The sequence below is a fragment of the Aethina tumida genome, chromosome 2 (assembly GCF_024364675.1).
Source record: "Aethina tumida isolate Nest 87 chromosome 2, icAetTumi1.1, whole genome shotgun sequence".
Taxonomy (NCBI): domain Eukaryota; kingdom Metazoa; phylum Arthropoda; class Insecta; order Coleoptera; family Nitidulidae; genus Aethina; species Aethina tumida.
In genome coordinates this window covers 27,570,950-27,595,837 of record NC_065436.1, presented here as the reverse complement: position 1 = coordinate 27,595,837, position 24,888 = coordinate 27,570,950, and the positions used below count along the sequence as shown (strand labels likewise).

Sequence of the window (24,888 nt, the reverse complement as noted above, 5' to 3'; positions counted from 1 at the left end):
ACACTTTGTGGCTTTTATGAATTGATCGTGCAACTAAATAACTCAATATCCAGATCTGGCGCGTCTGCCGCACACCCAATTTGAATTACAGATTAGCATGTTCAAGATTGTATCGTGGTCGTTCAATACGAATGACACCCGATTGTATCTGTTCAAAATTTATGTAAATTTTATCGACGGCACCGTGCTATCAGGATTGACGGGAGCCTTTTCGACGGTAGTTACAAATTGAAATTGTGTTTAATTATTCGGTATCGGACGGACGTTTTAATTAAATTTTGTAAGCAGTTATTAAAAATCAAAACAAGATAAGGCGGAAGATTAAACATGCCACCGACAGTCACCGGTTATTGATTTCTTTCAGTCCGGCTATCGTAGATAGTCGTATTTGTACGCAACAAGGCACACGAAATTCAATTAAAAACAAAATCGACGTCAACGAACTCGGTGGCATCCTTCGCGTAACCGAGATGGAAAAATAAAATATAAGGGAGTTTCCGGTTACGAAAGACGGGCATGTGATATCGAGCACGGACTGTAAATGTAAAACGTTGGGGCGCCAGACATCGCAAATAAATAACTGCAAGTCGATCCGGAGTGAAGAGGCTCTTTGTGGAACCGCTAGCCGATGAAGGGAGGGTAGCGTCATTCCAGTTTTTGCGTCGGATGCTGCAGGATCTCCCGTTTTGTGCTGACGAATTCTGCGCATGAATTCGGGCGGATCAAATGTCAATAATGCTGAAGGCAACCCGTAAATTTTTTTGCGAAATAACTACTTCTGATATTGCTGAATTCGCATTTGAAAGCTTGTTTCGCCACACTTTTAATTAGTGCCAATTATGAAATGTCGATTAACGCACATTAAATGAGCAATGAGTAGGTGGCCAACAAAAGCTATCTACATCTAAAAGTGTATAAAACAGGAAGAGAGAAACGAAAAGCGATCGACATCGTTTGATAGAGTACATGCTGTGTGGATTTGTGTGACATGTCACAGAAACAGAACAAAAACACATTGACTAACATCCAATTCTCTTACGTTTCCTCGGCTATTTCAAAAACGGGGGCAATAAACGAAATCGACAATCACAAATAACTAGGTTGAACTGGTTTTTTGGAATTATTGCAGAATGACTTTGTGGAACACGGAGTGCAAAAACGCGTGCACTTTCAGTTGCAGTCTAGGTGGGAATGGGCGAAATGCGGGAGGAGCATTCGACAGTGGTCTAGTCCGATCGATCCAGAGACTCTGGAACATTCGTTACGGCGTCGCCATGGTTACCCCCGGCACTTTTCCCCCAGCTCGCACCGTAGGGTAGGTCCTCTCCGAGTTGGCATCTCAAAATAATCGAAAATTTGTTGTATGCATCATCAAAAAGCTCTGAATCTCATCAGAAAGAAAATTTGAATCAAGCACTGATTATTATTAAGCTGTCCAAACTTGATTATTTGTGAATTCCAAAGAAATAATTCCCCAAAAATATACAAATATTCCCCAACTGCAACCCTTTGTTTTCTCTGGTCCACACCCAGTTTCCAGACTCCCGCTAATTCCAATCTGGAACCTTCCAGACATCCGCCCGACAATATCGGTATGGCCCAACAGTTTTACAGGTGGGGAATCGCGTATCCCGGATGGAAATGGTTTCGCCCGTTACTATGCAAGTAGGAGGCTGCTGCCTCCGCAACTAATCCGGACAATATGTCTGGAAAACTGATAACACGTGCCTGGGAAAAAGCCGGGGAGCTACTAAATATAGCGTACCTGGAATGACCGGCGGCACAATTTATAGCGAAACCCCTGCACAAGTTCCAGTAAAAGCCAATTTATTACGTCCCTTTCAAAATACGTTTTTCAATTTCCAGCATAAAGGATACTATATCAGACTGCCATTTCTCTTGAGTTTTCTTTTTAATTCCGTTCTGTTCCATTCGAATGGGATTGTGGTTGGTATAAGGAAGTGAAGATTAATTAAATACACATCCTCGTTGAGTAATAGCCGTTCTTAGAACGAGCTTCTGCCATATTAATTTTATTCTTCGTGTTCACTTAAACAGTTAACCCCGGAGTCTTGCTAGATACAATTCCGTCGATGATTCATGACGGTCGGCATAGAAATGTACGCATTGTTTATTGTAATGTCGTTGTTCAATCGACCTTACATTCATTAATCGTGTGTGTGTAGGTGTCTTAAAATAGAAATGAGAAGAAATAATTACTATTTATATTATGTGAATGTGGTATACCTTTTTATTTATGATAAAAACCACATGCACTATACAATGGAATTCCGAGGGATTAATTAAATTTTTTATTTTGGTTGATATTTATTATCATCAAGTAGAGGAATTATGTTTGAGAAAGAAATCTAATTTTTTTTTCTTTTTCAAGTAACTTTTTTCTCGTGTTAAATCACTTTTTATCAAAAACTTGACTAAACTCTAAACTTTAATTAAATATATTAAAATAAAAAAATATAAATTTCTAATTTTTTTAATTGGAAAATGGTTTTTCGTTTTTTGTCAAATAAATTTTATAACATATAATCTGCTGTTAAAATACTTTACGTTACTTACTTTTTTCTAAAACTTGAAATTAAATATAATAAAACAAAAAATATAAATTTCCTATATTTTTAATGGAAAATCAATTTTTCCTTTCTTTTGTCAAATCACATATAATCTTCTGTTAAATTACTGAATTACTTTTTGTCAAAAAATTGAAATTAAATACAATAAAATAAACAATATAAATTTCCAATATTTTAAATCGTACATCAGTTTTTCCTTTACAAATAAAAAATAAATTTTACAACATGCAATCTTCTGTTAAATTACTTGAATTATTTTTTATCAAAAATTTAAAATTAAATATAATAAAAAATATTTAAATTTCTAATATTTTTAATAGGAAATCTGTGTTCTTCTGATAAATTAGTAGATTTACTTTAACTTGACATTATATGTAATAAAATAAAAAATACAAATTTCCAATATTTTTAAATTGTATATAAGTTTTTCTTTTCTCTTTCTCAAGTGTATATTACAACATGTGATCAACTGTTAAATTACTTGTAATTATTTTTATCAAAAATTTGAAATTAAGCAAAATAAAACAAATAATATAAATTTCCAATATTTTTAATTGAAAATCAGTTACACATTTTTCTTGTTAAGTAAATTTTATAATCTGTGATTTGGTGTTAAATTAGTGGATTCAAAAACTTAAAATTAAATATAATAAAATATAAATTTCCAATATTTTAAATTTGAAATCAGATTTTTCTTTTCTTGTCAAGTAAAATATAATAAAAAGTATAAATTTCCAATATTGTAAATTGAGAATCAGTTTTTCCTTTTTCTTGTCAAGTCAGTTTTATAACATGTAATCTTCTGTCAAATTACTGGATTTATACTGGTTAAAAACTTAAAATTAGATGTTATAAAACAAAAAATACAAATTTTCAATATTTTTAATTAGAAACCATTTCTTCCTTTTTTTCTCAAGTACTTGTATCATATATGATATTCTGTTAAATTACTAGAATCACTTTTTACCAAAAACTTGAAATTAAAAATAATAAAATAAAAAATATAAATTTCCAATATTTTTAATTGAAAATCAGTTGTTCTTTTTTATTAAGTAATTTTTATTATTAAGTAAATTTTACACCATGTGATCTTCTGTTAAATTATAAGATTTACTTTTTCTAAAAAACTTAAAATAAAAAATATAAATTTCTAATAATTTAATTTGGAAATTATTTTTTCCTAGAAATCTAAAACTTGAAATGAAAATGAAAATAGATATATTTCTAAAATTGCTGGTAGAAAACAGTGTAGTCCATCTCTTATCAAAAAATTTAACAGTACGTGATATAGAAAATAGCTAGTTTATATTAAAAATTATTTCCAAGCTTAAAAGTAAGAAAATTCTTAATAAATCAAACACACACGTGTTGTACAACCACAAAAAATGACTGTCATCAGCCTATAAATCCTCCAAATCGTTCCTTGTGGACCAACCACTTTCCATTTACATAAATTACATATTTCGATAGATTTTTACGGCTCGCACAATGGCTGAATTAAAAAGTTGACGGCCGTCTATTATGTGAGACGTCTCACGGTGCCCGTGATTTTCCAACGATCCTGGTCGATAACACCACAACCCTTGTTAGGGCGTGAGATGATTTAATATACGCGGCGTCTACGTGTGAATATGTCCTTTGTGCCACCCGTTTCTTTAGCGTGGTCGTCGTTCGTCGTCGTTCATTTTTACGCCGCGTCCTAAATATATAAAGTGAACTAAGTACACCGCGAACTGGTATTGCAAGTTTTGTAATTGCTAAATATGGCCAGTGTGTGCGAGTGTTATTTTGCGCTAACGCAGTGGCGCACTTGAAAATTTTAACACGAAAAAAAAATTAAAAATTCTTTTAGCTTCGGTGAGTCAAATTGTGTTAAGCTTAATGGAGTTTGGACCCCAGCACGAGTATAAAATTAAAAAGGCTAATTAAATCTTGGTTTAGTGTCCATAAAACTGTGAATACGTCCCTTATATTCACAGCGAGTGTCCATTAAAGGGCCTTGGTAGAAATATAACCAATTATTTTCACCGTACATAAAATTATTTATTCATAATGGTTCAGCCAGAAGATGGACAATAATTTTAACAAATTATAAACTTAATCCACATAGTTGGACTGATCTTGTGCTTCCACTTAATAACTTTATTAGAAACATCTATTCCACATTTCCAAGTAGTTGGAACTAATTGTGAGAAATAATCCTCCATATAAAACGCATTTTAATTACAGACAAGTAGTATTTTTTCCCCACTTTCAATCTTAACGATGTAGTATCAAACAGGTATACAGAAAAAATGAACGGGTTAGTTTAAAAATGTAGACAGTCATTAGTTTTTATAAATGCATTAATTTTATGACACTATTATCTATTCTGAAATCCCAGATTATTAAATTGGAATACCTTCGTGATTATTATCTAGTTTACTTTTTTCACACGGATAGTTCCAACATATCGAGGTTTAATCGAGCTTTTTTTTTTGGTTTGACGACATTATATAGTAATTCAATATTTTCCTCTAACGTTTTCGAATTTCCTGTTTGAGTTTTTCGAAGACCATCTGGAACGATGACGTTTGTCTTCACACTTACTTTTGATGTGAGTATTTATTAATAGAACATATTTGTTTGTAAAATAAATAATTGTGTTTATTCATTGATGGTTGTTTCCTCTTTATCAGTACACAAGCATTTGTGTATTTTATGGTTCCTATGTCTTAGGATAGCAATGTCAGCTAATTTTAACTGTAAGTAATAAAATTCTGATAAGAAAATTGCAATTTTCTGCAAAAAAAAATATGAAAAATCGTTTCGTAGAAGTGTGACATCATCAACCATAAAATTATCATTACCGTTTTCATCATGTGAACGCTATTAGCTTAACAAAACAAAATTATAATACCTGAATTTTGTCCTTGACTTTCGAATTATTGCTTATTTGGATGTTGTATTTGCTTGTCAACCAACACCATTTACAGTTAAAGAATTCAAATCGTACAATGCCAGTGTTTATTTATCTTTATTTTCTGCCCAATAATAGCCTTACTCAACAAATAAGAAGAAATAAATTGCGACTGATGTTGTAACGGGTCTGCGGGGGTATTTAAAGTATTCTAATTACGAATTTAGAAAGCTAGTTTAAAAAAACTTTCCATCACATTTGGTCTTTGAGTTATTTTAATTTTCTGCTAAATTTTGTACATAAATTATGATTAAAGTTCAAATCAAGAAATAAAATTCAAGAATAACTAGTTTTATTTATAACAATAGACTTTATACTAAATCTTTTGTAGTAAATGTGGATTTTCGCGATCTCACGTCATTGCTGCCTTGGTATCGTTACTCCATGGTTAGGATATTCTGGTAGAACCTATCTCCTTCCTCGTCGCACACCTCATCCAAATTTTCGAGGATAAAATTTAAATGGAAGTACAAGAAGAGAATTTTGAGAGACATGGTTCGGTTCTCAAGAAATTCTTGAGTTTTTCGTAGTTTTCTTCCCCAAAAACTAAGAAACAGTTCTTTCAAAATACCTCCACGCAGCAAATTTAACATAGAGAGTCTTTTGTGGCCATTTTCGAATATGGCGACCCAAAACAGCCTTTGACACCACAGTCGCAAGACTAAGTTGTTGTATTTAATACTTTCAACGCGGAGAAGAATAATTTTAACACCCCCGCAATATTTATTTCATGATCTATTACATCCCGTTTCCCCTTGCATACTATAAATCCAATCGGACGTTTCCTTTAACCTGGCGATAAATCTGTGCCTAACGGCCTAGAGAAAAGATGACCGCGGGTGGTTTTGTTGACCCGAGGGCTGACCATTCCCACAAAAGAATCGTTTCCGTAAATCAATCTTAGCTTCACAATAAAAAATCACAAGATAGGACTGAAAATAAATCAAGGACGCAAAGGTAAAAGTGGCGCCGACCTTCTGCGGTTATGGTGATCAGTATGGAAGGCCGTATGATAATGTAATTGGGCAGGTTCAATTTAAGTAAAAAAATTTCTACGTCATTCATTCATTCACTCATTGCAAACATCCTCTTCTAATCTGCGTTTGAAATTTTTGCAGACTCGTTCTTGGAAATCTATCGAACAACAAATATTAACAATATCAGTGAAAAAACGGCCACAATCGCTTCTATAATAAGAACGGGAGTTCATTGAACATTATTATCGTAAGCATGAAATAATAAAATCAGTAAAGGAATACGACAGAGACAACACACGCAATTTTACCTGATTGGGTTGAATGTGCCAACTTCTCCTGATTCCTTGTTTCTGCAAGAAATTGATGTCGTAAGATTGGCCCGTGTCCTCGAAAACGCCAGGGATTAGTCTCAGTCTGTTGGCCGGGCAAATACCCTGAAAATGGAACAATTTAGTTCGCGTTCGGAATACACGAGCAGAAAAATCATGGATCATTGTTTAATTAACTGCACTGTTAAAATCGTTTAACCCGAGTAACCTACGGAATTGGTTCGTGATGGATATTGGTTGGACATGTGTTTAATCAAGTTGTTCTTGATGCGTTGATGAAGTTGTTTTGTGATGGTTTTCACGTATTTACTTAACGTTAAATCGAACAAACAAAAGCAATTTTATATTTATATATGTGTAGGTATTAACGATTCATTTTTGTAAACATTTTTATCAAAATACTTTTTTGTTGGAACTAAGTACAACACAAACAGGACTAACAAAGGGGAATCAATTCTTCAATTTTTACCAGAATTTATTAAGTTAACATTCATTTTTGGGATTTTCTTACGTTAGAGGTTCATTTTTATAAATATTTTCATTAAAAGACATTTTTGTTGCAATGTCTAAGTGCAGACATCACAGTACAAACTAAGTACAACTCAAACAGGACTAACAAAGAGGAACTTATTCCTCAATTTTTACCAGAATTTGTTAAGTCAACATTCATTTTTGTATATTACAGACTTATTTTTATAAATATTTTTATCACAAGAAATTTTTATTTAAGGTCTAGGTACAAATATATAAAGAAAGAAGAACTAATTCTTCATTTTTTACCAGAATTTATAGATATTTTCGTATGTAAGAGATTCATTTTTATAAATAATTTTTGTTAGAATGTCTAGTTGGGGATAATATATCACAAACTAAGTACACACAAACAGGACTACCAAAGGGGAACCTTTTTTTTAATTTTTACCAGAATTTATTTTCGTATGTTAGAGAATTATTTTTATAAATATTTTTATCAAAAGACATTTTTGTTGGAATGTGCAGATATCACACCACAAACTAAGTACAACACAAGCAGGACTAACAAAGGGGAACTAATTCTGCAATTTTTACCAAAATTTATTGAGTCAACAACATTCATTTTTGGAATTTTCATATGTTAGAGATTCATTTTTTTAAATAATTTTATCAAAAGATATTTTAGTTGGAACAAAGGGTAACTAATTTTGCAATTTGTACCAGAATTTATTGAATCCATAGTTGGGATTTTCATATGTTATAGATTCATTTTTATAAATATTTTTACAGTTTTATTGGAATGTCTAGGTAAAGATATCACACCACAAACTAAGTACAAAACAAACAGGAATAACAAAGAGGAACTAATTCTTCAATTTTTACCGGAATTTATTAAGTCAACATTCATATTTGGGATTTTCGTATGTTGGAGAATCATTTTTATAAATATTTATCAAGTAATTTTTTTTGGAATGTCTAGATGTCAGACCACAAACTAAGTACAACACAAACGGGAATAAAAAAGGAGACTAATTCTGTCACCATTTCGTGATTCAAACTTCCTTTATGGGATTTTCATGTGTTCTAGATTCATTTTTGTTAAAATATGTACATATAGGGGTCACACCCCAAAGTAAATACAACACAAACAGGATTAATTAATTTGATTCATCAGTATTGATCGATTATATGCTTGATGCATTGATGTAATTGTATTCACGTATTTACTTAACGTTTAGAACATGCAAGAGAATTTTAATTATTAATTCTAGACTTATTTACCATACAGATTGGCTCTATTTGAACTCAATATTGAAAGACAATTTTCTCCAGTAATTGAAAACCGTTTGGTGTTAATTTAACAAATTGCAGTACTTCCTTAAACCATAAAACTAAAATGACAGTAAATATGTTAAAATTGAAATTTATTTTATCTTATAATAAATATTATTAAAACTGTAGTACTACTCCTGTTAATCAAAATGCAAATTACACGTTCTATCAACATCCAACATAAGAACTGCCCGAGGATCGCTGTTACATAACGAACATGCACTAAAACCATATTGGTGCAAAGTAAATAAGTATCAGGTACGAAAGAAATGACTCGTGAAATTACAGTTTCAATACCGGTACCACTACTTATGGTAATCCGCTGATTTTACACGCGGCCGCTACAAAGAAATTTAAAATCACAAAATTTGTTTTATTTTACATAAAGGAGCCGCGGCGTTTATTTTATATGAATCTTATCGTTTTTACCGAGATACCGCGTCCCAAGTGGATCAATTTGTCCAGGCGATTTGGGTCAGAGCTTTAATTGTTGCAATCGCAGTCGATAACAGTCCCAGTATTACAACATTATTAAGCGAAGAAGCGTTGCCAAACCAATTGATAAGACCACCAGAAAGGAAGTACTCCCGATGATGCAACTGCCAAAAAAAAAAAAATAAACAGAACGTTTAGTTAAAGTCTTGTACGATTACGGTTTCATTAATCCAAACGTTTTATTGAGTCCTGGATTCTTCCTGCTAATTGCGCTAATGGAAAAAATCGGTTTAATCGCGAGTTATTTGTGGTATGACATGTAATATATATGACCACTTTTTCACACTAATAAGCTGAACATTTCAACAAGCTGCGGTCGTGGTTTTTTAGATAATTGGACGAGTACATGTCAGCCGTGATTCCTCGAGTGATCCCGAGGCTGGTGCCGCAAAAATTCCGTCATAGACGGCGTTTTAATTAACGCCCGACATATTATGCAATTGCCTGCGTCACAGTTTTTGTCATGGCGGAAATCGTCGGCCAACGGTCCAGACGAACATATTTCAGAATTGTTGTGCAAGAGTCCTGCTTAATCCCCTTTGACGTCTCCATAAAAACATATTTTCGGATGTTTTATTTACGAATTATATCCGGCTTAGAGCACCGACGGACTCCACTTTTTACTGCTCATTATAACTGGTCAGAGATACGGTCAGATGGTCGGATTCTGCGGCACCGACATGAATTATTTCCGTGGAACTTGATACTCGCAGATTAGAAAAGTCGCATATTTTTGCGTTTTTCCACGGTCGCAGGTGTTGGGTGCTTTTATTGCGGGAATATGCTATTGCACGCTTGCGGTGCAATAAATTGTCTGCGCATTCTCGGAAAAAAAAATATACGCGACTGTCGCGAAACGAGCAGGATTCAGGGCCAATTAAACAAACCGAGTACCGTTTATGTGCATATAATTTTTATTTATAAGTTATAGGATATATGTTACACTGTAATAATGAGTTTTTTGTCTGTTAGGTTGATTAAGGCGGGTAATTTCATTAGCATTTCGATTTAGTATGCTGTACGTGTCAAAACATTAACAATTTATGGACGTCATAAACAATTTACATCAATCATTAATTATGTTATTGCGATAAGTAACTGTAAATCTGATGAATTCGATAAATAAATTTTGCTAAAAATGATGATCTACACAAATTTATTGAAATTAATATATTGAGTTTTACTCGGATTTTTGTGAAAAAGAACAAAACATAATATATAGAATTTTTACTATATTTTATAAATTCCAAGTCCATTTTAAGAATGTTCATATATTAGAGATGTTATTCTTTAAAACATTTATCAAAAGACATTTTTACTGAAAAGTATAGTTGTACTTTTACATAACTTATCAGAAAATTTTTAACCAGATATGCACTTCCAAATAAGTCGATTTCTTAAAAAAAAAATTAATAAAAGTCCTACAGAAAATGAGAATGAAATACCTTGTATAACACAAACAGGAAAAGGAACTGATTTTATAATTTCTTCCAGAATTCGTTGAATAAAATTCATTTTAAGCATTTTAATATATGTTACTAGTAATACATTTGTATAAACATTTTTATAAAAACATTATGTTTGTTGAATTATGCAGTTCTAAATGTCACACCACAATCTAAATACAACATAAAAGGAATTAATTCTGTATTTTTTTTAATTTATTGACTCAAAATTCATTTTAAAGGGATTCAGAAATTAGCGATTCATTTTAATAAATATTATTATCAGGATATTTTTTTTTGAAATATGTAGTTTTAGATATAACATCATATAATAGATACAACACAAAAAAAGAAACTATCCAAGGGAACTAATACAGCAATTTTTTATTTCAACATTAATTTTTGGAATTTTCATATATTAGAAATTTTTAAAAATATTTTTATCAAGAGACATTTTAATTAAAATTTGTAGTTGTATATGTCACTCCACAAACTAAGTTCAACACAAACAGGACTTACAAAGGAAACAAATTCTGAAATTTTTACCAAAATTTATTCATTCAAAATTGATTTTAAAAATTTTACATATTAGAGACTCATGTTGATAAAATTTTTATCACAAGACATTTTTGTTGATGTGTAGTGGTAGATATTATACTACAAACTAAGTACAGCACAAACAGGACAAAGAAATGTAACTAATTCTGGTCTTTTTCCAGAATTTATTGATTGAAAATTCATTTTAAGGATTTTTACATATTAGAAATTCATTTTTAGAGATATTTTTATAAAGGGAAAAAATCCATAATATTTATCAGAATTTATTGATTCAAAATTCATATTAGAAATTTCCGCATATTAGAGATTTATTTTAATAAAACATGGGTAGGTATAAATATCATACTACAAACTACAACACAAAAAGGTCTACCAAAAGGATTTTTTTATAGATTTTTTTGATTCAAATTTCTTTTTAGAGAATTTTATATATTAGAGACTGATTACTAGAAATTTTTTCAAAACACATTTATTTTCTTTTATTTGTAGATATTATTCCACAAATTAAATTCAACACAACAAAGGGTGATAAGTCTATATTTACCAGAATTTATTGATTTTAGCGTATTTTATTTATTTTAAAATATTAGAGATACATTTTCATAAATTTTTTGACAAAAGACATTTTTACTGATATGTGTAGTTGTAGATATCACTCTACAAACTAAGTACAGTACAAACAGGTCTAACAAATGTAACTAATTCTGGACTTTTTATCAGAATTTATTGATTCAAAATTCATTTTTAGGATATTTACATATTATAAATTCATGTTTTGAAAAATTTTTATCAAAAACCATTTTTATTAAAACGTATAGTTGTAGATACCACTCTACAAACTAAGTTCAAAACAAACAGGACTCACAAAAGGAAAACAATTTATAATATTTTATTTTAGGAATTTTCACAAATTAGAGATTCATTTTTATAAAATCACAAACATATCTAATAAAGGGAACTAATTCTGGACTTTTTGCTAGAATTTATTGATTCAAAATTCATTCATAAGGACTTTTATATATTAGAGATTCAGTGCTAGAAATATTTTTATTAAAATACATTTATTTTTATTTAAACGTGTAGTTGTAGATATCATTCCACAATTTAAATTCAACACAACAAAAGGTGTTGAGTCTATATTTACCAGAATTTATTGATTCAAAATACATTTTATTAATTTTATTAGAGATTCTTTTTTATATTCATTTTGTCAAGATATTTTGTTAAAATTAAAAAGTCTTGATATAAATTCAACACAGACAGGAAATGGAATAGAATTCTGATTTTTACCAGAATTTATTGACGCATTAATTTTATATAATGTTTATCAAAATGCATCTGATATTATGTATAGTCATAGATATCACAGTACAAACTAAGTACAGCACAAAGAGGACCAACAAATGTAACTAATTCTGGACTTATTGATTCAAAATTCATTTAAATAATTTTTACATATCAAAAATTTAGTTTTAGAAATATTTTTAGACATTTTTATCAAAACGGTATCTCTCCACAAACTAAATTCAACACGAACAGGTCCAACAAAGGGATCTAATTCTGAATTTTTTACCACAATTTATTGATTCAAAATTTTCACTATTTTAATATATTAGAGATTTATTTAAAAAAAAATTATCAAAAGACATATATACTAAAATTTCGAGTATATATCACAATGTTAGTATAACACAAACAGAACTAAGAAAGAGAACTAATATGCGATTTTTACCACAATATTTTTGATTTATTGTATATATAGACATTTTTAATCAAAGGTATCTAATAGTATCAAAGATTTTCATATATGCTAAATTTCTGTGAACATAAGATAAAATGATTGTAAATATGTGATGTTCCTGACAGAAAAAATGCAATATTTTAATACAAACAATAATACAACTTTCCCTTTGTATCCAATAAGGCCTGAAACCAAAAACAATTAACCTTTTTATTTCTCCAGTCAATTTTAAATTGTACCGAAAGGTGTATAATTAAAATATTAAATTAAAAATTAACTTTCAATTAACATCTGCAGTAAAAGCTAGAAACGCATTGACTTTGTATGTGCAATATGAAGATCTTGGAGATTAAAACATATTAACAATTAGAATTCCAATAAATTTAACTTTCTAAAACCACCGTGCCTTGCATTTAATAATTTAAATGATTGGATTCGACCATAAACATTAAAGTGCAACCATATACATAAATATCGAGTTCAATGGTTTCCTATAAATAATACCTTTATGGCCAATAACCACTAATCGCAAAAATGCTATTAGTTAAAATTGCGCACATACTTCATGCTTGGATTATCTAACTTATTTAATTAAATCAAAAACGCCGATGGCATAGCTCGTTTAACAGTTAAACGACGTGTATAACTATTGAAATCGAATAAAAACGGAAACGACCTAAAACCAGTCCTTGAACCCAATCACCTCGCGAATAATATCAAACATATGAATAATCAATAGACCCGCGTACACTTAATTCCCCGTAAATAAGCCACTGACACGCGATACTTGTTGATGACACCTTTGAACTTCAAACAAAACGTATCCATAATTTTCTGCTTGCATTGGCAAATAATGTTTAAAGACTTGACTAACAGTCGTGGAGGTGCATATTACCTGTCTGCCTTTAAGGGAACACAACCACCAGCCCTCGATGTTGCCGGCATTTTGTTCCAACACAATCAGGTTGTCGCCTTTCTTGAACTCCAACTCGTCGGGTGAATCTGCTACATTGTCGTAAAGCGCTCTGGCGATGCAATGCTGGAACCAAAGTCATTATTTTAAAAACTCAATTCAATTTCACCCACAAAGGCGCTAAAAGTAATCAATTGTGAATGCACACGTCTAGTTTAATAATGCGTGCCCTCAAATTCACGTGGAGGATTATACGGATCGTTTCAACCCTCCATGCGTACGGTTTTTTGTGGTGATAAATAATACATCGATCGTGGTTTAGACGCAACATAGCGGCGTTGTTTATTGTTTTGAGTAGACTTATGCATCATTTGGTGGCTGTTGTTTACATGTAGATTAGAAAGATTAAATATCCAGTGAAAAAACTTCGGGTCAACTCTTCTCGTGGCCATAGCAACTGTTTTATGTACACACACTGTTTGTTGAAGGTTGATGTGTAGTTTTGATTGTGTTTAAATCGATAATGGGGCTTAAGGTAAATACTATTCGGGGAATTTTTTAAACCGTAAACAAGGAAAATCGTGCAAAAATCTGATAAATTTATTGTGTTCTTATCAAATGCATCAATAAGGAAGTAAGATCGTTGATAATAAAAAACATTGAAAACAATTATTGGCATCTGGCTGATTATCATAATAAAGAGTGAGTTGGGCATTGTCCTCCACGATTTTTCCTCCATTCCGTTATACAACAACAAACCTTTATTCATATAAACAATGCCCATAACAAATATCACATTTCATCTATTGTTCTAAAGACCGACAGATAAAAAGCTGAAATGGGAAATAATTGCAACCCATCTAGAATTACAAGCGACCGAAGAAATGCACAAGAGTTCCTCTGTCTCAACTCACAATTAGAATATATTAGTACACGAATTATAAATTCATATTTGTCAAACTGTAACAATGAGTCGTAATTGTGTGATTGTCTTGCGGCATTCAAAAACGCCGGCGTTAATGAACGCAACTTGAATCGTGATTACGAGAAATTGTCATTCGACTTTCGTCGATGGCATACTAATAACATTCAAAGTTCTTAGAACGGTCCAAAAATATTTAATGACAAAATCGTGGCGGTTTGAGAGCTTTGCATCCCCCTAATAGGAGGTCCAATGTGTCGTTAACAAAAGACACGAGTGCACGCGTCTTCATTGTGCCACCAAAGCCTCGACACATTTTTTCAAAAAAGATAATTCATGCCCCTTTTTCCTGTCCATTGTTGGTGACGTCCTCGCCAGATCGTTTCGCCTCTCCGCCCGTTCATTGTTGCCCGTTCGGTTGATGCCTTGTAAATTATCATTATGGTGAATATCAAAACATCGACCAGAAGCCGGTCGTATCATATTACCGATTTTACAACCGTTAAGTCTGTTATGTTACTTCTGCTATCTGGTTTTATTATTATCATCGGGACGGCAATTATAAGTAATGGCTTATAAAATTACTCATCAGCTTTCGTTTTACTAAATTACAGACAGAAGTTACAGATTTGGATGCAACAAATGTTCCAGGCTTCAATCGTTGGAAAACTGAAAATCCTTCACGATCTGGAGCCACCCTCTTGGGGGTGCTTGTCTTAATTAATGAGCGAAATCTATAAACAAGGGTGCCTTTACATAATAATCACCCTACATGAGTGACTCACGGGTAATCCAATGACTTTCGACCGATTTGACTTATGCAAACACGTGGCTTCATCCAGGGGGAATGGGTCCCCCATATTGAACGTTTTAAACATTACAGAACATTGACTTATGAGTGCGTTTGAGTAAAATATAATAGATTAGAAATTGAAAATTGTAACTACGTGACATTAAAGCAGTAGTAATATTTTATTTTCATATTATATTATAATAGATTAGATTATTAAATTAGTAGAATTATAAATACAAAAACAGTAATAATATTTAACAAGGTATTTCTAAAATGGATGGTCAAAATTGGGGGCAGTCCAATAACAAATAAAATCAAAATAATTTTTTACTCCTAAAGAAAATACGGCCTCTCAAATTTAAATTTCAAAAATTATACCTATCTCCTATTTCTAACATTTGGTCCAATCGTGCGTAAATTTAGTGTGTGTTATCCTAAAATACATTACAACAATTCATTGTAAAAAACTTTTTCCATATTGCTACAGCGACGTAGATTCTGAGAGATTATCCTCCTTTCTCTCAGCCCTATTTTTTACGCCACTGTATATTTTTTAAAACAATCAGTTTTCATATTCTTTTCACTATTTGGAAGAAAAAAGGTATTCGTGATTAATTTTGAGTGCGGCGAGGAAAATAGGGTGAAAAAGGGAGGACCCCTCAGGCTCTACGTCATTGTGGGGAAAGTTTGTTACATTGAATTATAGGTAAATATTTTAGGATATACATCCAAATTTAAACACTATTGAACCAAAGGTTACCAAAATATGAGTGAAAAACTATTTTTGAAATTTAAATTTGAGGTGCTGCATTATTTAGATGTTCTTCATTATTGAAAGTGTTTTAGAGAGACCTTATGCATTTAAATAAGACAATAAAAATTGGCATAGATTAAATTTAGAAAGTATTTAAACAATTTTTTATTTGACCAATTTATTTATGTCCTCGCCAATATACTAAACATAATTTTATGTCAAAATATGTTTCGAAAGTAAATCTAGAATGTAGAATTTCTCATTGAGTTATAAATTTATCAGATAATGTACAAAACAAATTAAAATACTAGTAAATTAATATAATGTACTGTAATTGTTCTATATTATATATTTCTAACTGTTGAGTAAAACATAATAAGGTAGAAACTGAAAATAAAAACTACTTGACTCTAACGTACACGTTACAATATTTTTTCCATTATTTCAACTTCAACAGATTAGATAGCACAAACAAAAAATAAACAACTTTAATATATACATACAAGATAAGAAAAATTAGCATAGATTAAATTGAATATTATTGGAGGAAGAACGAGTGTTTGAACAATTTTTTATTTGATCAACTACTTTACGTTTATGAATACGTCCTTGCCAACTCAATAAACAAGTTGCATCCAGTGATGTTATGTCAAAATCCATTTAGAAAGTAAATTACAAATCTAGATAGACATCATTTGTCACTGTCTGACAACTCATCATCCTAGGATTATTCCAATATATCAGGGTTTAGGCCTGGAATTAATTCGTCCTGCATATGGGCCTTAACAGCTTCGTCATTCATTTGAGATGATACATGCAATGAGTTTTCAGAAAATTAGGGGAATATCGAACGAAGGGATTTCCTCGATAATTAACATGTTATCAGATTAACACGTATCGATTATGGTTCACGTATACCATACGTAATTATTATTTGTTTGATGGACCGTAAAACTAGAAAACATCTAAAGCCGGTCAACGTCCCATTTACGAATGTCAAACACCTAATATTTGAATTGAAACATAAATACAATATACGACAAACACATTAACCTATTCTGTTACAAGACCGATTCATATCTAGCCAAATACACAAAACAAATAACTGATAGAAAGAAACCCAAACAGGATTTTACACCTTTCATTCCCAGAAAAAATGTTATTACTAAAAATAAACAAACTTGTGTCAATAGTGGAACCGTCAAACTATTCCGTGGCTCCTTGTGCATGTGTTGCACGAGGGTTGAGATAGTCGGCAATTGAATTTGATGCCGTGAATTCACTTAAATGGGGTCGTGCGTTAAACACAGATGTTTCTGAAGGGTTTCGGGTTATGAGTGTGCTCGTTTTGTATACGAAAAAATATAGTATCACTAATTGGGCAAAGCCACAAAAAAGCTCTTTCGATGGGGGACACATCAATAAGCACATTGACGGAACAACAAAGTTCCCAGCATAATACAAGTTGCTTACTCCTCTTTTGGAAGTTGGACGTTTTGTTCGTAGAGTACACATATCAAATGCTATAGTCGTTTCACCACTGGTATCAGTTTCGATAACATTGTCAATATATGTATCTCACAAATCGATTTTTGTACAATCTAATGGGCGTCAGTGTAGGAGTACGACCCATTACAAAAATCCAATCAAAAAACCAAAGCACCCATGTTATTATAAAATGAGCGTCTATAAAACCTTTTGATTACATCTTGGAATGTTTCACATGCTAATGGCCAGGAATATTTTAAGAAAACGGCCCCGATGAGTGTCTAAATCAATATTATGTTAAGCCCTCCTAATTTATGTTCCAACATGTGCTTCAAGAAAAAAATGTCTTTCCCATCGTCAACGACACAATGAGTGAATAATTATCAGGTGCAGTAAAATTTTTATTAGCGTCGTTAAATTAAACATCACCCGATAAAAAAATCTATTATTATATTTATTATCGACTATCACAACAAAAATCATGGTGTAAAGTGCTAACGAATTGTATTATGAGTGGGGCACCCATTTTATTGGGGTTAAACCCGCATATTCCAAAATTTGACAATCATTAGGGTTAATGCTCCTAAAAACGGACAGTTTCCTGACGATTAATTATTATCTTTGAAAGAGCCAATTATGAGAAAATCGCCTTAATTACAGTCCCCAAAATATTGATTAATCGCATCAAAATTGCGGGGGAAAAACTGTCGTGTTTTGATTGTCGTGTTCCACCTGTGTGTGTAACATGATCTTTGTTTTTCTATTTTGTTGTGCTGAAGTCAATGTTCCGCATTTAATTTATGTCGTCTATACTTAGGTGTTTTAACCTCCGAAGAATTAACGATCGTTTAAATATACATTTAATCTTCTGGGTGTCGTGTAAAAGTCCAAGGGTGCAGCATTATTTTTGAGGTTTATTAGGTTTCAAACAATTAACACGCTTCGGAAATGTGATACTTTGGAGTATAGAAAAAATACATTCAAACGAAATGTTAAGAAATAATGTAATTACGTTATCCAACTTGAACAATATTGTATTGTTGAATAAATAAACATCAATCTCAATGTTTGATTAAATATTACACTTTTTTCTACAAATATTTTCTCGATAAACAGGATAAAAGTATTAATATATATGTTACATCATATTCGTATTTATTATTTTGAATAAATTTAATGGGGATGATATTACTAGATAAAAATCACAAACTGCATCTCGACTATTAAACTTCTTTTCAGAAGTATTTAGTTAATTTTAAACTAAGTCAATGTGTGGTGGTGTTTCTTTAAATTCTTTTGATGAAAAGTACAAATCTTAATAAGCATGTTTATTTGACATTCAACAGTGAAAGACTTAAACATGAAAAAACTTATGTGATTCAATACTCATTTGATGATGGTAGATCATGCTGTATCTCATATAAGCCGAAAGTTAGGACGTTATACCTAAATTTTTCCGTCGATTCATAATAACAGATAAAACGTGGGTCTATGTGATCCATTGGTTTAAAGGAAAAGAACCAGCTCCATCTAGCAAGCTATTGAACAAAAATAAGTAAATAATGAAAATGTTGTACAACATTATCTGCAACATATATTTAATTAAAAATGTATCACTATTTACATACATTCATGTGTATAGACAAAGACCTAGCCTAACTTAACCTAACTTAACCTACCCTAACCTAACTATAAACAAGGTATCAAAGCTATTGAACCTAAAAGATTTTTTCAAACTTTTTTCGAGTTTTCTTTGTTAAATCGGCTCCTTTTATTTACCAACAAACATATAATTAATTAAAACGCAATCATCCAATCGTAAACACTCCTCCAAGGAAACCGACAAAACGTCGCACGAACGAATTAACGAGGAGACCGCAAAACAGCGTCAAGCGGTTATCGCATTACAAGAAAGAATGCACACAATTAAACGTAGCCTCCAATGTCACCTATGTGACGGAGACGGAGGCGGTCACCCCTTGCTGCGAACGCAGAAAGACGCCGCCAAAGTGGACGTGTTTCGGTCCCGCTAATGGACCGATGTCGGTGCGGACAAAACTCTTGGATTCCGAAACATTCCGAAACCGAACTGGTACTCCGGAAAAATGGGAAAAAAATGAACGGTCACGAAAGATTTATGGGGTCGAATCGCAGTGTGGTATTTTAAGGGGTGGAATTTGTTATTTCGATGTGATACTGTGAGTTTTTGGAGGTCGTTGCCACAAAATTTCCCACATGAACTATGAAATGTTTGTTTCTCCTGATAATATATATTTTATTGCACAGTTTAAGTAACAAGATAATTTAAGAAAAAATGTAATAGAGTGGAGATAGTAGACACGATACAAAACAAAACAAAAATAAATTTTATCTAATATAGGTTGTTCATTTACGCGCAACTTATTACTAAAGAGAAAGTGTATCATGGCAATTTGATCAAATTAGATTGATCTAATAAAATTAAATCAGATCCATGAGATAAAATACATATAGTAATCCTCTGGATAGAATATTTTATATTTTTTAACTACCTTTTTCTTTCCTATTGAATGATTAACTATTAATTATTATACCTTTTCCTTTATTAGAGACTTCAATGTTCTGATAAAATAGATAAAATTGGTACAAAAAATTAAATGGAGTGCAAGAAATGAATTTTGAAGAACATCCGACAGCCCATTTTGTAATAGTAATTTTTTTACAAACTTTTCGTTGTTTTCTACATTTTTCTTTGCTAAAAACACAGAAACAATTCTTTTAAAATACCTCCATGCAGCCAATTCAACATCGCTCAATTTTTAATCAAATTTCTTGTCTTTTAGTATTTTTCAAATTTGTGGTCCATCAACCTTTTTAAAGTTTAGCATCTCTTCGTTTAAAAAAAAATTTGTTGAAGGTATTTAAATGCATCCTCACATTTTCTAATTGATTTAACAATTTAATTTTTCATCAATCCAAGCTAGATATGTAATGAAGATAATTTTTTGGGATCAACGAAAGGTATATTCTTCACGTAAGCTTGACCTGGAATAAATTGGTATCTCTAAGATCACCCTTTTACTTTGTAATTGCTTTGTGTTGCACTACTATCCCAAAGATATAGAAAACAGCAATATTTCCACCCTGAAGCCCTTGTAACACCCTAAGACTTTTAATTTGAATTTAATTATTTTTGCTCTTAGGTGTTTTTTACCATTATTTTCGGTTTTAGCGACCCAAAATGAACAAAAAAACACCCTATTACGACGCAGTCGTAAAATGACGATAAACTAGGGTCATCAAGGATTAAAGTGTAATCGATTATTTGTTTTGCGAAAGCTACAAAACGAAAAAAGAACGTGCTGAGCAGAAATGAAACTAGTTTTGCTGCGCTGTGTTTGTTTATAAATAGAATTGACCGTAATAACATGCTGCAAAGGTATTAACCTTTTTATTCAATTAAATTATGAATCATTATCAGGACTTAAACCAGCTACTGGAATACGCATTTGCATTTTAACTAGTTTCCAAGAATTTCCTGTGCCGTCGCTTATATGGCAAAGTAGATCAAAATAACTGAGATCCACTAAACCCTTCACATTACTCATGAGCCAACAATTAGCAACTTAACAGTTACATTAAAACCATTTGGCGACAGTCGAAAGTGATTTGTCAATTTTTTATCTTACTATGCTAAAAAACGACAAGAAAACCGCATTAAATCTTCGTCTCGTCGTTTCACACTCTCCTCGAAACTAATGGGTACTACCCCGTGCTTGCAGGAACGAAACAAACATAAAACAGAACAGAAGGACCCCGACATGTGGTAACTCTCTCTTTAATATTCCAGCCGCACACGAAGATCCCAGGCCGTGAGATTTATCTGCGCCTCTTTGCCTTCCGCCGACCACTTCTCGGAACCGTTTCAAGTGATATGTTATGCCTAATTGATAATGGAGTTGTCCGCCAAACATTGTTACATTTGAATTTCAAAATTGCACTTAACATCTCTCACATCTTCTTCGGAGTTTAACACTCGTTGCTGGGTGTAACGATTTATCGGATTAAAGTGGTCCATAAAAAAACATCTAATTGATTAAGCCGAGTTGTGTTGCGTGTTGTGAGGCTTTTAAAACCAGACACGCCCACGTCGACGTCTGCAATTTCGGTAGCTTTGGTTAAGTCGAAATGCATTTTAATCGCAAAATGCGCCACCACGCAAACGTATCATCGGTAAACAGACTGCCAAAATTGATGGCGGCGTGGGCCACGTGAACCAGCAGGATTTGCACGTAAGCCGTTTGGTATTATTTTGCCAGTCCATTGTCTTGTAAATCAGTTCAGCATCTTTCGATTTATGTTCTCGGAATTCAACGTGCAGTAGGGGATTGCGCAAGCTTTTCCATTTTCTCCAATGACAGTGCAAGAGAATTGCCCAAGCCGATTCGACACGCATATCATACTCCCGTAGTGCGTGGTCATTATTAATACGTTTCGTACGTTAGATCGGACGCAGTGGAACGATACCACAAAACCGTGCATAATTATTTTAATTCAATGTTACTATTTTAATTTGAACGGCTATCGGTTTAGTTCATAGGTAGCCGGCCAGTATTAATTGGGTGTGAGCCGTCATCGTTCCATCAAAACCACTCTCACTTAATATTAAGTGTAATGTAATTTTTTACCTATATGGTGCTAGGGCTTTAATCATTTGGTTCACGAGTCGTTAGATTGGAGTTGATTGAAACCATTTTGGTCAATCTCTTTGTCTTGAACATTTTACCGTATGTGTAAGTTCAGGTTGTTTATTCATTGTTTTAAGTGTTTAGTTTTCTACAGTTCAAATTGTACAAAACCTTACGACTACTGGTTACAACCACAATGACTTACGTGTGTACGTTTCTTATCGAACGGAATGATTTATTGGTCGTTAAATGTGTTTTCCCTTTGCTACTCGTTTTCCTGTCTTTACTTCCTACAGCTAATGTTCCTTTGAGTAGAAATCACACACATACAATCCTCGAAATGATAGTCACCACACATTGGAAGACAAAACTGGATCTCCGGACTCGCAATATACGCATTGGGTAAACTTCTGAAGATGAAAAACTCCATTCAATTAATATGTATCTTGAATTATTTTGGCAAATTTCAACATCCTAAAGCTAATTTTCAGTAGAAACTTCCTACAGATAACTCTGGTTTACATCTAGACCTGAGTATTTAAATCTGTTGTGCTCTTTTGAAGGAAGTTTTCAATTACAATAAGGTTGCATAAACCGTGGATCATAATATTTAAAACATAAATTAATTTCGTATTAAAATATTCCCAGTTCATCGGATTTAATTAATACAATCGTCAAGAAGACGGACGCCACACACTGGGAGACAAAACTGGATCTCCGGACCTATTCCCGATGTATGTAATTAAGGCATGTAATGGGGTAATTTAATCTCTATACTCGGTAGAGCATTTTAAAAATATCGAAAAGCTTAATTACCCACTTACATGTGATACCAGTAGTCGTCCGGTAGCGGAATAAGTTATTTTTAGATAATTATTCGTTTTACAAGTAGTTTACTACCTGTAATTGTTGACCAGCAATCACTTGTAATTGTACGCCATTGTTGGGCAACCTGTTATTCACGTACATGATTCTAAATTTAATTTGGCTGTTGTGTCCCGACATATTTTTAGCGTCTTCTGGAAGAAAAAAAATGTAAATTCCTAGGCGCAATTAAGTAACATAACGACTTCGTTAAGTGCCTGAAAGACCTGAAAAATCCGTTTATTTAGGTGCCCAAAACGGGGCGGATAATAAAACGTAAACGGTATCGGAGGAAATGGTGTAGTTTGGCACTTAGTGGATAAACACTCGGTGTTTACATACCAATTAACACCCGTCATAATTGCGGAATGCATGTGTAACATTTCTCAAAAAAAAAAAGTATGTCATAAAAGACTCATTTAGCTCTCAAACGTTGTCACAACTGATACGAGTGGTAAATGAGGAAAAAATGGATGAACACTTCGTACATTAGACACTTTTGCGCACTGATCTTCGATATCGTTGCATCCTTAAGTGGCATTTTAAGCCAGACTCGTCGCTATTTAATTCAAAGGCTGGCGAAGCAATTTTAACGTAATGTAGTAGCACGGGTCATTGAAAGTTAGTTATTTGCCGGGTGTCTGGCAATTTATCTCAATTTATCAGAGCGAATTTCTCTTTAGGTGGGTAAACTAGTTTGGATTTTTAGCTTTTATCGCCAGAACAGTTTTATGGTGCCATTCAGTTACTCACAGTTTTGTAGAAATTTAATAGCTGCAGCGTTGCTAAGTACCTTTGTATGTTCGGTGAACAATTAATTATGGACATTTTATAACAGTCAAACGTACACTCGTGCATAAATCCCTTCGACTAAATTAACATTTTAATTATTCATAACCAAGTCACTAAAACAATGGCAAGGCAGATAACACCACAAAATAAACAATCCAGAGTCTATTAATATTTTATTTGTTAATACGATGTTATTAAAAGACTCACCCAGTGGCTGGTGTCGTCACCGCCGTTGAGACGAGTATTCGCCGAAAATTAACCCAATTCAAGACAATAAATATCGGGGATTAATTTTGGTCAAAATTATTTATATTGTATCAAGATACATTACGCGATAAGAACGAGTTTCTTATGATTAAAAACACCGACCGTGTACGCCAAAACCGAAATGCAAAAAAAAGATATATTAAGTTGATATGCCGCTTTCATTTCAGTTTTTTTTTGCAACTTAATGAAACGTTAAAGTTTTAATATGAAAATGCTGCACACGTGTAAGGAATCTTGGCCAAAATTAAAACATTTACTCAGACAGTTAAGTGAGCTTAGAACAATAAATCAAATCACATACAAGATGTCCGAAGCTTAAATTTATGGTGCGTTCAAGTTTACACTATTAATTAAAATACAGTTACCGGTCCCATAATACCTAATATTTTATTATTTATCCGTTACAAATGACTCTATTTGCCGCAGCGAATACCGGATGTCTTTGTAAAAATGAGCGAGGAGATATGAACCCGGTTGGATTTACGTTGGTGCATTGTGAAATTCGACAAGAGACACAATGCAGCCAT

The 24,888-nt window shown here is 32.4% G+C and overlaps 1 protein-coding gene across 4 annotated transcripts in view; it reads right to left on the bottom strand.

Moving 5' to 3' along the window:
- The window catches only part of LOC109601328 (breast cancer anti-estrogen resistance protein 1), a 44,310-nt gene that overhangs the window by 14,671 nt on the left and 4,751 nt on the right, over positions 1 to 24,888 (bottom strand). Inside the window, exons 1-3 of one of the 4 annotated variants that reach the window (XM_049963579.1) lie at positions 24,056 to 24,145; positions 13,797 to 13,940; positions 6,836 to 6,961 (exon numbers count right to left, since the gene is read on the bottom strand). In XM_049963579.1, coding sequence (XP_049819536.1) covers positions 6,836 to 6,961; positions 13,797 to 13,940; positions 24,056 to 24,130 — 345 coding nt within the window. In that variant the 5' untranslated portion in view covers positions 24,131 to 24,145. Of the gene's footprint in view, positions 1 to 1,039; positions 1,394 to 6,835; positions 6,962 to 13,796; positions 13,941 to 17,756; positions 17,812 to 24,055; positions 24,146 to 24,888 lie in introns of those variants that run through there. The other 3 variants (XM_020017560.2, XM_049963580.1, XM_049963581.1) reach the window with 3 other exon arrangements.